Here is a 13,997-nt window from a genome sequence, read left to right on the forward strand (position 1 = left end):
GCATGTCCCTGCTGGGCTTTGCTCTGTGCGTGCCTGGGTGCCCACTGGCACAGCTCCGGCGTGCAGAGGGCATGCTGATGACCCAAACCAGAGGGAAAGCCTGCCCGTGCCTCAGTTTCCCCAGCAGCACAGGTAGGGGTGGGAAGGCTGATGTCCCCTGCCTGTCCCTGGGGCCACCTAGCCCCCTGACTCCCCCCTGCTTCCCCAATGCCCCCCAGCCCACGGGGGTAATGCCTTGCGCACAGCCGCAGGGCCGGCAGGAGCCTCCTGGCATGGGTCGCTATGGTGAGCCAAACCTCCGCCGCCACAGCCGCAATTACCGGGGCCAGCACAGCTGCTCTCTCCATCTCACCAGGGGCTGGGGGATGGATGCCCTGTCCCCTCGTAACCCCCAGTACCGGGCCCATTGTCCCCCCATGGCCAGCAGCCCATGCCACCCTGACCTGTGGCCAGCTGATGCCCCCGTGGGGGGGACACGAGTGTCCCTGGGCCGTAGGGTGTAGCGTGGGCTGGCACCGTGCCGGCAACTCACCGGGCGCACGCTCCCAGCAAGCTGTTGTTTTGCAGGCAGGTGGTTAAATGAGGCATCGGTGGATGCGGTGAGCCATTAACCGGCTGTGCCACGGCGGGGGCCCCTCATTCCCCAGCTGGCCTGTGCCTCGCCGTGATGCAGGAATGCCCACCCGGGCTGTGTGCTCTGCTTGCACCACGCTCTTGGGGCTCCCCTGCCCCATGGGGCCACGGAGCTCGAGCCCCAGCCCCACGCCAGGCATGGCATCGCCTGCCTGTCCCTGCGAGGGGCTGGGGAGCCCCAGGACCACGGCACAGTGCTGGCCGGGCGGCTTGTCCCCAGCCCCTCCACCAGTGGGTCAGGGCCAGATGGGTGATCCCCATCCCCCCAGGAGCTGCGGCAACATCTGCCCACGCTCAACATCTGGAGACCCCGTCTAAACCCAGGCTCCTGGCTCGCCCCCCCTGGGCCGCGGCTGTGCTCGGGGATGGGGCTCCTCGGCCCCACGTCCCCATCCTCCTCAGGGATGCAGGTGCTCTGGCTCCGGCTCCCACGTGAGCCCAAAGAGAACCTGTCCTCAGAAGCCCTCACCGGCACGAAAGCAGCCCCCGGCCGCGGCAGCAGCACCGGGTGGCACCAGGCCAGGGCTGGGCAAGCTGACGCAAAGGGGCAGATAGGCTGAGCACCCCCCGCTCGGCCAAAGCCCCCCTGCCTGGCACGGAGCCCCAGCCACCACCATCCTACCCCACTGCATGCACGGTGGGCTGCCTTCGCCCCGCAAACCGCTCGCTCCCCCATCCCGCCGGCCACGGTACGGCGTCCCTCCTGCTGCAGGGTGCTGGTGCTGGCAGCACCGGCCATGGCACGGCATCTCCCCGTGGGTCCCGGGGAGGGAGCAGGGCGTGAAACAGGCACCAGCCACGCCACGCTGTCACCTCGCTCGGCAGCTGAACACAGAGCTGCAATACCACGAGCACCGGCGCTAATCCCATCAGCCTGGACAGATACTCACTCGATAACTGGGAACGGTTAATATCCCCCCGCGTGGCTCCGGCACTGCCACATGCTGAAGGTCACAGCATCTCCCCAGTGGTGTCCCCAGGACGGGGGGGCCCAGGCGCTGCCTCCCACAGCGTGCAGGGTCCTCCTGCACCCCTGGGGGCTGAGCGCGGTGCCCAGCAGCTCCTGCCCAGGGAGAACCAAGCTGTGGGGCAGGGGGGCTGCTGCCCGGCGTGGCAGCCCCCCGCCGCCTTCACGGGGAGCCCGGGTGGGGGAGTAAGGGGCTGCCGTACCCATGCGAGCCAGGCTGCCACCGTTTGTGGGGTCTGTTGTCCCGGCTGGGGGTCCCAGTCCTGGCTCCCCACCCCACAGCACTACTGGGGCCAAAAGCGGGGTGCAGACACTCCCCACCCCGCTTGCTCGAGCTGCGCCAGCAAATGCTTCCACAAAGGTGCCCACCTCCTGCAGCAGGGTGGGGGCACCCAGCACCACCCCCAGCCCCGTGCCTGAGCCGCACCGGCCATGGCCTGTGGCACCAGTGCTACAGGGGGGGCAAACGCCACCCCGGCTCCATTGCGAAGCCCCCCCAAGAGCCATCGGGGCAGGCGAGGTGCCAGCGGGGGCCGGCACAGGGCACTCGCACGGTGCAGGCAGCCTCTTGGCTGCAAAGGCTGGGAAAAGGGCAGGCAGTTCCTGCCGGCAGCCCGGATGCCATGGTGATGGTCTGCTGCCGGCATGAATACCCATGAGCCGGGGGGGAGCGGGGAGGCCACGGCGAGCTGTGCCCTGAATGCAAAGACCCCGCTGCCGCGTCCCGGCGGTCTGGCGGCACAAAGGGCCGCGGCCACGCACGAGGCTCCGGCATGGCGTAGGGCTGCGGCACGACACGGCAGTGCCCGGCGTGCAGCGGGAGCAGGCGGCAAATGGAGATGCCCCCATGCCACGCCGGGGCTCACCGGGGCACACCCCGTCGCGCCACGCCGGGGTGCGAGGCTGGGGTCCGGGGTCAGGGTGGGATGGACGGGGGCTGGAAGCAGTTCCCTTGGTAACGGCCGGTCCCAGTTTCCACCAATCGATGTGGCGGCGCGGGCGCGCGGGCTGGGAGGGCTCGTGGCCTACATAAACGCCAGGCGGGCACCGCGCGCCCGTGCCGCGCCGAAACCCGGCAGATGCGCTTGCGAAGCCATGGCCAGGCTGACGGGCAGCCGGCCCGTAGCCGCTCGCCGTTGGGGCTGCGCCGCCGCTGCCTTCCTCCTCCTCCTCCTCACCGTGCAAGCCGGTAAGGGTAGCTGTGCCGGGGGGAGACGTGGAGGGACCCCCGTGCCGTGGGTCCCGCTGGCCTCGCCGGGTGCCGGGGTGGGGCTCGGCCGTGGCACGGGTGGCCGGTGATGCCCGTGGGAGGCTGAGCACGGTTCTTCAGCAGCCGTCGCGGCACCTCGGGAGGGATGGATGCGGCTCCTGGATGTGCCGTGCCCCACAGCCGTGTCCCACGGCACCCAGGAGGTGCCAGGGGGTAAAAGCCGGGCTGCGCTCGCTGCAGCCCAGGGAAGGCTCGGTGCTGCGGGCATCGATGTCTGACACCACGGGGTGAGGGGCTCCCGATCCCCTTCCCCATCCCCGCTCAGCCGGACTTAAGCCGTCGCGGGGAAGGGTAATCCGCCGGCTCGCCGGCCGGCAAGATGGGGATTTGAGAGAGATGGGGCCAAATTCACCCTGGGGGAAGGATGCTCTGGGGAGGGGGTGGGAGCTGTGCTAGGCATGAGGGAGAGGAGGAGAGGGAGGAGGGCTCCTTGTGCCTGCAGGAGCACGGAGACCCCTGCCTTGGTCCGTGTCCCCACTGGGAGCCTGCCACTGCGGGGACACGGACACGGGGGGACGGTTGCCCCCAGTGTGTGCCGAAGCTGGGACCAGGCTGGGCTGCCGGCACACACAGCTGGAGGAGGGGAGCGAAACTTTGCCAGGCAGGAGATGCCAGTTCACGGCATCAGCGAGGAGGCAGGGATCGCACCGGGCGCAGGCACGGCACGGCAGCTGCCTGCTCAGCGGCACTGACCTGCAGCGATGCCGGGGCAGCCGGTGTCCCCAGGCTGCTCGGACTGCGGGAATGCCGTCCCTGGGTGCGGTGGCAGAGCGTGCCTGGCTCCTCACATTCACGGGCTCTCGTGTGCCCCATGTGTCAATCTGGGACGTGGGGGGTCGGGGGCAATGCCCAGGGCTTGCTCTGCCCTCAGCGGGGATGGGATTGGGGCTGGCAGACCGGGCTGTGAGCCAGCGCTGCCCGGCACAGGGCCATTTCCCAGCACGTCCCAGCCTGGGACATGGTGGTCTCACCCCTTCTGCTGCGGAAAAGAAGTTTTTTGTCTCCTAAGGACACAAATGTCCCCATGTCCCCTCATCCTCCCCACACCCCCTTGGCACCAGCCAGCCCTTCGGCACTGGGGAGAGCGGAGGGAGGATGCACACAGAGCCAGGCTTCCCCAGCCCCCCATCAACCATGCATCGCCCCACAGCCGGGCCCCGCTCTGCCGTGCCCCTGCACCCCGTGCCGAGATCCCAGGGTGCAGCACCGGGACGGTCCTGTCTCCCCACAGCCCAGAAAGCCGACCTTAGCAGCGATGCCACGGCGGCCACCATCAACCACTCGCTGACGCTGCTGCAGCGGCTGCAGGAGCTGCTGCAGAACGGCAACGGCAGTGACACGGTGCTGCGGGTGCGCACGGCCGCCTCCGACGAGGCCAAGGTCTTTCACACCCACCAGCTGCTGCTCAGCCTCCAGAGCGAGGTCTTCGAGAGCCTCCTGCGCAACCAGAGCGTCATCACCCTGCACGAGCCGCCCGAGACCGCTGCGCTCTTTGAGAAGTTTATCAGGTACGAGGGGACCCCATGGGATGGGGACATCAGGAGGGATGTAGCTCCCCTGGGGACCGTGGGAACCCCACGGGATGGGGATGCCCAGGGGGATGCAGCCAAGGAGGGGAAACGTTCCCTTGGGGACCACAGGGACCCATGAGATGGGCATGTTGGGAGGGATGCAGCCAGGGAGGGAGGATGCTCCCCTGGGGACCCCATGGGATGGGGATACCCGGAGGGATGTGGCCAAGGAGGGGGATGCTCCCCTGGGGACTGTGCTACCGGACCCTGCAGCTGGTCAGGGAAGGGGATCGGGGGACACCGGCGTCACCACCCCGCACTCTGCCCCAGGTACCTGTACTGCGGGGGGGTCTCCATCCTGCTGCACCAAGCCATCCCCATGCACCAGCTGGCCAGCAAGTACCGGGTGTGGGGGCTGCAGCGCGGCGTGGCCGACTACATGAAGACCCACCTGGCCAGCGAGTCGAGCCAGGGCCACGTGGTGGCCTGGTACCACTACGCCGTGCGCATCGGGGACTCGGCGCTGCAGGAGAGCTGCCTCCAGTTCCTGGCCTGGAACCTCTCGGCCGTGCTGGGCAGCGCCGAGTGGGGCTCGGTGAGCGTGGAGCTGCTGCTGCTGCTGCTGGAACGCTCCGACCTGGTGCTGCACAGCGAGCTGGAGCTCTACACCGCCGTGGAGGGCTGGCTGAATCGCCGGCAGCCCGAGGGTCCCGTGGCCGAACGGGTGCTGCGCGCCATCCGCTACCCCATGATCGCGCCCAGCCAACTCTTCCGGCTGCAGGCGCAGTCGGCGGTGCTGGTGCGGCACTACAGCGCGGTGCAGGACCTGCTTTTCCAGGCTTTCCAGTTCCACGCCGCCTCCCCCCTCCATTTTGCCAAGTATTTCGACGTCAACTGCAGCATGTTCCTGCCCCGCAACTACCTCGCACCCAGCTGGGGCTCCCAGTGGGTCATCAACAACCCGGCACGGGACGACCGCAGCACCAGCTTCCAGACCCAGCTGGGTCCCAGCAGCCACGACGCCGGTAAGCGGGTGACCTGGAACGTCCTCTTCTCGCCGCGCTGGCTGCCCGTCAGCCTGCGTCCCGTCTACTCGGACTCGGTCTCGGGTGCCGTCCAGCCGGTGCGCATCGAGGACGGTCGCCCGCGGCTCGTCATCACCCCGGCCATGAGCAGCCCCGACTTTGCCGGCGTCAGCTTCCAGAAGACGGTGCTGGTGGGCGTGCGGCAGCAGGGCCGCGTCTTGGTGAAGCACGCCTACAGCTTCCACCAGAGCTCGGACGAGGCGGCCGATTTCCTCGCCCACGCCGATTTGCAGAAGCGCACCTCCGAGTACCTCATCGACAACTCCCTGCACCTCCACATCATCATCAAGCCCGTCTACCACTCCCTCATCAAGGTGAAGAAGTAACGAGGCAGAGCCGGATCCTGCCGCCGGACTGTCCCCAGCCCCGCAGGGGGGATCGTGCTTGGCCCTCCTGCTCCTAGGTAGACGGAGGTCCCCGTGCCGGGGGGGGACACCCCAGGGCTGCTCTCTGCCGCCCACCCCTCCGCCATTGTCCCCCTGCCACCTCCTGTCCCCATTGCCATCCCTGGATGCTTGCAGGGAGCTGGGGATGGGGGACACTGGGAGCCCCCCAGCCCCGTGCAGGTGGTACAGGAGGCGAAATGTGCAGTCCACGGGCACGTCCTGGGCTCACAAACCCCAACGGGCGAGAGGATGGGGACAGAGACAGCCCGTCCCTCCTGCGATGCCACCCCTGTGGCACTGGGGTCCCTCTGTACCAGGCAGCGAGGTGGCGGCGCTGGATCCGGCTGCTGGCACGGGTACCCCGGCAGCAGCACCCAGGGCTCGGCGGTGAGCTGGGTGCGTGCCCAGGCTGGGGTGGGTGGTCCGGCCGCGTCCCCCGGCAGAGGAGGCTCGGGGAGCACCGACCCCGCTCATGGCCGGCAGCTGCCCCATCCCTGCCTGGGCACCCCCTACCCCCCTTTCCAAATAAAAGCAGAAAATGAGCATGGGGAGTGTGGGGGCATCTTTGGGGGGATTCCCTGTCCTTGGGAAGGGGCAGGGGCACATCGGGCTGTGCACAGCAGTCACACCACTCCCCAGCTCAGCACGTCTCCTTTTAATGTAACGCCTTGGAAGGACAAAGACCCCTTCAGACGCCCTGCACCCAGGTGGCCCCATCGGTACCTGGCGGTGCTGGGCGGGTGGCTGTGTCCCCCGGGTGCTGAGCACCCACAGGGGTCCTTCCCTAAGCAGCCGCATGGCTCCGGCTGGGGTCACTGCTCAGCACGACTGCGTCCCTCCCCGGGGACTTGGGTCCCTGCCTCGGGGTGGGTTTGGCATGGGGAGACCTGGCCCCCTGCCCCTCGCCCCCAGCAGGGTTGGCACCGGGGGGCTGCAGGGGAACGGGGTGCCGCAGGCAGCCCTCAGCACGGGGGATGCCACACGGTGCTGGGGCTGGCGGGACGGGCGCTCAGCCCGCTGGCTTGGCACGGGATCCGGCCCCTCTCCGGCGAGGCACTTGGCTCAGTACCGGTGACTCCATCTGTCCTTGCCAGGGGCCCTGGCACCGTTCCTGGTGACGCAGCCGAGCAGCGGGTGCTGGCCCTTCCTGGAGGTGCTGGGGAGCTGGAGGGGGAGAGGCAGAGACGGGACCCCAGCACCTGGGGAAGGGGTGCTGGGCTGGGGCACAGGGTGGGGGCGATGGCCCCTGCACCCCGTTCCCAGCCGGGGGCTCACCTGGCAGCTGGCTGTGCGGGGGCTTTCTTGCAGGGACGGCTCTGGGGGGTCCCCGAGTTCTGGCTGCCGGCACCCCTACCAGCATGGTGTGCTCGGAGCAGCTCTGCAGCGCTGGGGACGGCAGCAGGGAGCCCCTGGGGGTCGCCGGCTGCCGGGGAGAAGGTCCACGGGCACAGTGCTTTGGGGAGGAACCGTGACGTGAGCGGGGGACACACGCCAAAGGGCGCTGACACCCCGATGGTGGGCAAAAGGATGCCAAGGGGAGCTGCTAGTGGCCTTCCCACCCTGCCCTCCTCCCCAGGGCACGGCATCGCCGCTGGCTCCGCTCTCCCAGAGCCCCACTGCCTCCCAGGTCAAGTCAGTGCCACCTCGCCAGGGGCACGGCCCCCCCCCCCACCCCGTGCCTGCACCTACCCCACAGCTGGTCACCTCGAAGGACCGTGACCGCCTCGATCTCCTTCTGCCATCCTGCAACTCCTCCATCCTTCCCGGCTCCCTGCCGCCCTTCTTGCGCGCCCGCAGCCAGGTGCCCAAGGAGCGGGTGGCCGTCCCTGCCCGGCTGTCCTCGCTGCCGGTGTGCCGCAGCCGGGGGCCACCCTGCTCCTCCACGGGCCCTGGTGGATGCGGGTGGGTGCTCTCCGAGTTGCGGGACCGGCACCGTGCAGCCTTAGCCACGATGCTCTTGGTGCTGCTTGACATCTCCTGGCGCTCTGCGGCACAGCGGCACCCATCAGCGGAGCACAGCCACCCACCCAGCCCCGCCGGCTGCTCGGCTCACCCCTGCCTGCTGCCAGTGCCGCCTTGGAACTGGTCCCACCGCCCAGGGAGGAGTCGTGCTGGGTGCTCAGGCTGGCCCGTGGTACGCGCTGCCGGAACACACGGCGCCCATAAGCATCCCCACCTTGGGGCTGCGGTGCCGCGGGCACGGCTGTGCTCACCGCCTGGGCCGCTGTGCCACGGCCGGGAGGCGGGGTGGGCACCGCCGCCGTGTTCCCCAGCTGCTGCTCCCGTGGGGTCTTCTTGAACATGGGGGTCGGGGGGCTGCTGGAGAGGGGACACCCCTTACCCTCTGCCAGGGCGGGAGCCCCATGCCCATGGAGGGGGGTGGATGCCCAAACTTACCTGTCCCCTGTGGGGTGCAGGGGTGGGAGGGTGTCACGGCACGGTCCCTGCCGCGGGGGCATGGGGTGGTCACAGCTCTGTGCCCGCACGCTGTCCCAGTCTGAGTCCGGCCGGCTCTCCGCACCGCTCGCCTGCGGGATCTTGGGCAGGGATGTGCCCTGGGTGGAGGACGGGGGGGTCAGTGCCTTGTTTAGGGTGCAGCGGGGGGCTGGGGCCACCCTGCCCTACCTTGAGGGTGCTGGTATCCCTGGGGCCGCCCGTCAGCTCCTGCAGGTAGGTCTGGTACAGCTCCTCCAGCGACCGCGGCACCGACAGCCGGTGGTCTGCCAGCGAGAGAGCAGGGTGGAGGGCATCAACCAGCCCACGCACCACGCCACGCCGGGCTCAGGTGGCAGCGTCGCGACTATGTCGCGACACCGGGGGAGACTGCATTGTGGCAGGTCCCATTGCAATAACCCGGTGACGCTGCGGGACCCCCAGCGCGACGACACGCGTGAGACCCCCCCCTTGCCACGGCAGAAGTCACAGGAGGGACGCACCGGCGATGAGCTGCTGCTGCTGCTGGATGATGCGGGCGCAGAGGACCCGGTGCCGGTTGAAGCGTCGTGCGGCGGCAGCCGGCGGGTGCCGGAGGCCACCCTCGAGCAGGGTGTGGGACCGCGTCTCTGCCAAATCCAGCTCCAGCTGGTGCAGGCGGCACAGCAGGGCCAGCACCTCCCGCTGCTCCTCTGAGCTGCTCCGACACCGCAGGGCCTCCTCCAGCCGCCGCGCGTGCTGCTGGCTTTGCTGGAAACACGGCGCCAGCTCTGCCTGCGGGCACGCAGCGGGGTCACCATCCCTGCCCATGGTCAGCATTCCTGCCGCGGGATCCGCATCCCTGCCAGGGCCCCCTGCCCCTGCCCCACACCCCAGTCCGTGAGTATCCATGTCCCCCTCGGGGCTGCTGGGGGACCTGTGCTGCTGGGCTGAGACTCATCAAACTCAGCTCCCTGGTGATGGGGTTTCAGCTGCTGCCGGTGGGGACGGGGCTCCCAAACCTTCCGCTGCCGGAGCCTGCCCTGCTCCTCCAGCAGAGCCGCGACGGTCTCGTGGGCAACAGCCACATCGGGTGGCTCTGGCACGTCCAACCACTCGTCCCCTGTGTCCGAGTCTCCCTCGCCGTCACCAGGACCATCCGGCTCCCCCTGCCCCTCCTCGCTCCACCGCTGACCTCGCAGCGTCCTGCTGTGGGGAGGAAGACACGGTCTCACCCCCAGCCCGGCTCACTGGGGGGACCCCATCCCGGGGCTGGGGGGCTTCACACTCACGTACCGGGCGAGGGCGAGGAGGTGCTGGGCACGCAGCGCGGTGCCCTCCAGCCGGAGGAGGAGGTGGTGGCGCAGGGCTGCCCGCTCCCGGCAGGCACCGAGCATCTTCTCCCGCACACAGCCCAGCTCCGGGTGGGTACCACGCGGCCGAACCTGGGCTGGAGACACGAGGCGTCAGCGTGGAGCCCTGGGGGGGCCATGGGAGGGTGGGGGGCCGTGCCATACCCTGGATGTAGGGGATGTCCCGGTGCTTGCCCTGCCCCAGCTGCCCTGGCTCAGCATCCCCCTGGCCCTTGAGGTGCTGGATCTCCCTGCGCAGGTCAGCCATGACGCTGTACGAGACGCTGAGCAGGTTGTGCCTCACCTGGGATGGGGCCGGTGTCAATGTCCCATGGCCCCGGCACAGCCTGGCCCCAAACAGGGTCCCTGAGTAGGGCATGGCTGATGGAGCAGGTCTCCAAGTAGGATCCCTGAAGACGGTCCCCAAATAGGGTCCCAAGCGGGACAGAGCTGGTGGAGCAGGTCCCCAGGTATGCCTCCGAGTAGGATCCCCAAGCAAGGTCCCCAGGCAGAGAATGGCTGTGTCTCCATAGGATTCCCAAGCACATGGCCATGGAGCAGATCCTGAGCATCCCACAGCCGGCAGAGCAGCGCCCTAAGCAGTTTCCCTGCTCTGGGCACCCCTGGAGTGCCGTAGGGGTGAACTCCTCATACCCTCCTTGTTGGGGGGCAGCGAGGCCAAGGCTGCTTGGGGAGGGGGCCAAGGAATGGCTGGGGGCCAGGGGAGGAGGGTGCCCGTGTTCCCGGCCCTACCGTGGCGCGGATGCTCTTGGCACGGTGGGCATAGGCAAGGGTGCTGCGGGACTCTTCGAAAGCGGTGCTGGCTGGGCTGATGTGGGCGATCATCACCGTGTGGCTGTTGCCCCCAAGCGAGTCCTGGCCACGGAGAGCATGGCTAAGAGGGACTGGGGCGGGGGGAGCCCGTGCCCCCTCCCCAGTTTGGACCATGCCGGGGGGAGCTGGGACCCCCGGCCGCACCTTGAGCAGGCGGGTCAGCTTGCTGTCGCGGTAGTTGATGTACTTGGTGCTCGCCCGGTGGCTCAGGGCCTTGATGCAGTTGCCCAGGGCCAGCAGCGAGCGGTTGATGTGGGCGCCCTCCTTCATTCTCTGCCCGCGGTTCTGCGTCTGGGCAGGGAGGGGAAGGCAGAAGGAAAAACCTGGCAAAAGAGGGGACAGGGGGTGCTTCCCAGCCCTGCAGCCCCCCAGGCGGGTGCCGTACCTGCGCCGCCCGCTCAGAGCCCGCCAGGTCGATCATAAAGAGGCGGCCGTGGCGCAGCCCCCTGCCCCGGTGCCGCCGGCGCACGGTGACCTGCAGCACCGCGTGGGAGCGCGACGAGGTGCGGTTGGCGGCCGTGGGCTCCTGCGTCCGCTGCCTGTTCCCTCGCGCCAGCAGCTGCATGACCTGGGGCAGACGGGCAGCGCTGGGCAGGGGGGGACTTGCTGGATTTCCCCCCCCCCCATGCCACATGAGCACCCGCTGGCTCACCTCGTCGGCGTTGATGGCGGAGACCTCGGTGATGCCGGCCACCTGGACGGTGCCACCGGCGTCCTCCCGCAGCTGCAGGCAGCCCAGCGAGGGGTTCAGCAGGTCCCGGATCATCTCGTTGTAGATCTGGGCAAGGAGAAGGAGCTGGGCGCATCCTTCTCCCAGCGTGGGGACCCGCGGGGACGCAGCGTCCCACGCTGGGCACAAAGATATTTGGCTTGGGGCCATGTGCCACTCGCTGTCCCCTGCCCTCCCCGGGGAGGGGGACTGTCCCCCCACACCCCTGCCATACCTCGAGGTAGGACATGGAGACCTCGTACTCCACGTCACCGCTGGTGTCCTCGATGGCCTGGAAGAGCTCGCCCAGGGTGCGGGCGCAGATGCCGGGCTCACCATCGGTGCCCAGCATGGTGTAGGTCTTCCCGCAGCCTGAGGCAGAGGAGGGGACTCGCTCAGGGCTGGGACCCCCCCACGGCCACGGGGCTGGCCCACTCCCCAAGCCCACACCCTTCACCGGTGGGGCCGTAGGCGAAGACGGTGGCGTTGAAGCCGGAGATGACAACCGCGACGAGGCTCTGGGTGGTGGCACGGTACACAGTCTCCTGCGGGAGGGTGAAAGGCTCTGGGGTGCATCCTGCTGCCCCCCACCTCTACCCGCTGCCCCGGGCACCCCAGCCTGCCTCCCCCAGCCCCGCATCCCCCCCTCCGTGCCCCAAGGGACCCACCTGGGTGGCCGTGGAGTCGAAGGCTGCATCGAAGACGTAGGTTTTCTCCCGGGAGCGGCTCGCATGCAGGACATCATTGGGGTCTTGCATGGGGTCTCGCAGCACCACGACCTGCCAGGGGATGCAAGCGGGGCTGGCCGGGGGCATGCAACGGTCTGGGGCACCCACCAACCCACTGCTCTGGGGTCACCTCCAGGCTCCCATGGGGGCACAGCACACTCTAGGCATTGCACCTGCCTTTAACGGTGCTAATTAGCACCTGGTTGGGCCCTGGGGTGTAACGAGGTGCTGGGAGCCCCATGGGCTGGTGGCATTGTGAGCACGGATTCCCCAGGACATGCATGGACAGATGGATGCACCAGAAGCAGCTCCATCCTGGAAGGTAGGGGAAGAGCCCCGAGCACCCTGTCAGGGCATCGCCTGCGTGCCCCACGGGGGAATGGCTTGCTCGGAGATACATCTTCCCCCATGCTCCTGGCTGGGTATCCTGCATCGCCCACGGCAAAGACAGTGGGGTCAGAGCCAAGGAGGGGCACCCTGGCATGGGTGGGAACACTGGGATGTGCTCCCCGGTGGGTCTGAGCCCTCGTGGGACCCTGTGGGCATCTGTCCCCTGCTTTGCTGGGGCCAGCATCCCATCCGTGCCGGGATGCAAGAGGTGCCCCGGCTGGTGCCGGTGCCGTCGGCGCAGGGCCCTTTGTGCTCCTGAATTGTCCCATTGTCCCCAGGCCTGGCCAGGGCTCAAAGCCAGCTCTGCGTGCGGTGCCAGGGGACCTGCCGGGCCGGCTGCCCCGCTGCACCCACCTGGGCACGGCGGCACAAAGGCATCTCTGTGAGCGTGGTCCGACAAGGTGCCCGCTGCCCGGGTATTGCGAGGCGGCTGGGGATGCCAGCACCCCACAGAGACCCCGCGTGTCCCTGTCGCTGCGTGGAACGGCCCCTCGCAGGGTCCCCTGCTCCCAGCATCCTTGCCGGCTCCCATTCCAATGCAGATTTTGACCTTTCCCGTAAGGCAAGCTGCTCCCTCGCTGCTGCTGCCCTACTTCCACCCCCCCTCTTTCATGGCCCCCCCTCCACCCAGGATTGGGGACAGAGACAGGCAGTACTGGGGTGTCACAGCACTGCAGGAAGGTGGGGATCCTGACCCAGACCCCCCCAGAGTTTCCCACCCTGCTGCTTTGTTATTGTAGGGTCTCCTGCAGGGGCTGTGAGACTGCAGGGTGCCCCCCCCCCAGCCTGTACCCCTGGCTGGCACACGTGGGCATCGCACACAGCGCTGGGTACTGCCAGGCACGTCCCAGGATTCACACCGCGCCGAGGGTCGCATCCTGCACTGGGATACCCGGCCCCGCTGACCCACCGGGATGGGCATGGGGCAGGCGGGGGGCAAAGCACCAGGGCTGGATGGTGCCCGACGAACCCGTGGGTCCCCATCCCACCGTACCTGCTCGTCCACGCGGTGGGCGATGGGTCTGGCCCCCTCCGCCAGCTCGGCCGCGCTCATCGGACGGATGCGAAGAGCCACCTGCAAGACACTGGGATGAGCGTGGGGTGGTGGGGAAGGGGACACGGACACGGGGACACGGACCTGCACACGAGCCATCGCGGTGGGATCGGGCAGCCGAGGCTTCAGTGGTGCAGTGGCGATGCAGCCCCCAGGACCCCCCCCCCCATGTCGGGCACTGCAATTAGAGGTTCATTTTCCTGGGACGAAAGCAAACACCGCTGGGACTGGCCTTAAAGGGGCAGCCGGGCAGCGTGCCCTCCTGCTGGCACTTGGCCCCTCGCTGACGTGGCTCGGGGATGGGTGAGCCGCGACGGCACAGCGGGAGCGGGGGGCTGTTGCCGTGCCTCTGTGCACCCGAACTCCCCCGACAGCATCTGCCAAACCAGCCCTGCGGTGCCAAGGTGTTCCACGGCGTAACAAAACAGGCAAGCCACACCAGCCACCCTGTCCCACTCGTGTCCCCCCCGCCCCTCCTGCTGCATCCCAGCCCTGTGGGGTGCAGCCATGGGGTGCCTAGATCCGGGTGTCCCCACTGCCCCTGCCGCTGGCCAGGACTCACTGCCAGCTGATGGTCCTTGCTGTCCCCCAGAGCCTTCACGTCCTCGCTGGGGCACGGGGACCGAGGGGTTCCTGCGAGCGGAGGGTCCCCGTGCAGGGTGCATG

The 13,997-nt window shown here is 68.8% G+C and overlaps 2 protein-coding genes across 2 annotated transcripts; one reads left to right on the forward strand and one right to left on the reverse strand.

Annotated features, from left to right (window-relative positions):
* The first annotated feature begins 2,695 nt into the window (after positions 1–2,695).
* On the forward strand, positions 2,696–5,792 carry BTBD17 (BTB domain containing 17). Its single transcript, XM_075043846.1, has 3 exons — positions 2,696–2,789; positions 4,102–4,378; positions 4,712–5,792. The coding sequence occupies exons 1-3, from the start codon at positions 2,696–2,698 to the stop codon at positions 5,790–5,792; spliced, it is 1,452 nt and encodes a 483-aa protein (XP_074899947.1).
* Positions 5,793–6,814: 1,022 nt separating this feature from the next.
* KIF19 (kinesin family member 19) lies at positions 6,815–13,430 on the reverse strand. Its single transcript, XM_075043845.1, is given in 19 exon segments — positions 6,815–6,945; positions 6,948–7,305; positions 7,542–7,837; positions 7,906–8,171; positions 8,250–8,407; positions 8,478–8,572; positions 8,789–9,059; positions 9,287–9,473; positions 9,561–9,714; positions 9,782–9,920; positions 10,370–10,492; positions 10,595–10,741; positions 10,836–11,018; positions 11,103–11,228; positions 11,395–11,531; positions 11,617–11,704; positions 11,828–11,938; positions 13,272–13,352; positions 13,416–13,430. Coding segments are annotated over 19 exon segments (3,066 nt in total).
* Between the last annotated feature and the right edge of the window lie 567 nt (positions 13,431–13,997).

Source organism: Buteo buteo, chromosome 13, assembly GCF_964188355.1.
Source record: "Buteo buteo chromosome 13, bButBut1.hap1.1, whole genome shotgun sequence".
NCBI classification, from domain to species: domain Eukaryota; kingdom Metazoa; phylum Chordata; class Aves; order Accipitriformes; family Accipitridae; genus Buteo; species Buteo buteo.

What these genes read in the sequence shown, in the direction of transcription:
- BTBD17 (XM_075043846.1), top strand. Translation starts at nt 2,696, where the DNA reads ATGGCCAGGCTGACGGGCAGCCGGCCCGTAGCCGCTCGCCGTTGGGGC. An exon ending in CCTCCTCACCGTGCAAGCCG is followed by an intron (nt 2,790 to 4,101) that starts GTAAGGGTAGCT and finishes GTCTCCCCACAG; the next exon opens with CCCAGAAAGCCGACCTTAGC. An exon ending in CTCTTTGAGAAGTTTATCAG is followed by an intron (nt 4,379 to 4,711) that starts GTACGAGGGGAC and finishes ACTCTGCCCCAG; the next exon opens with GTACCTGTACTGCGGGGGGG.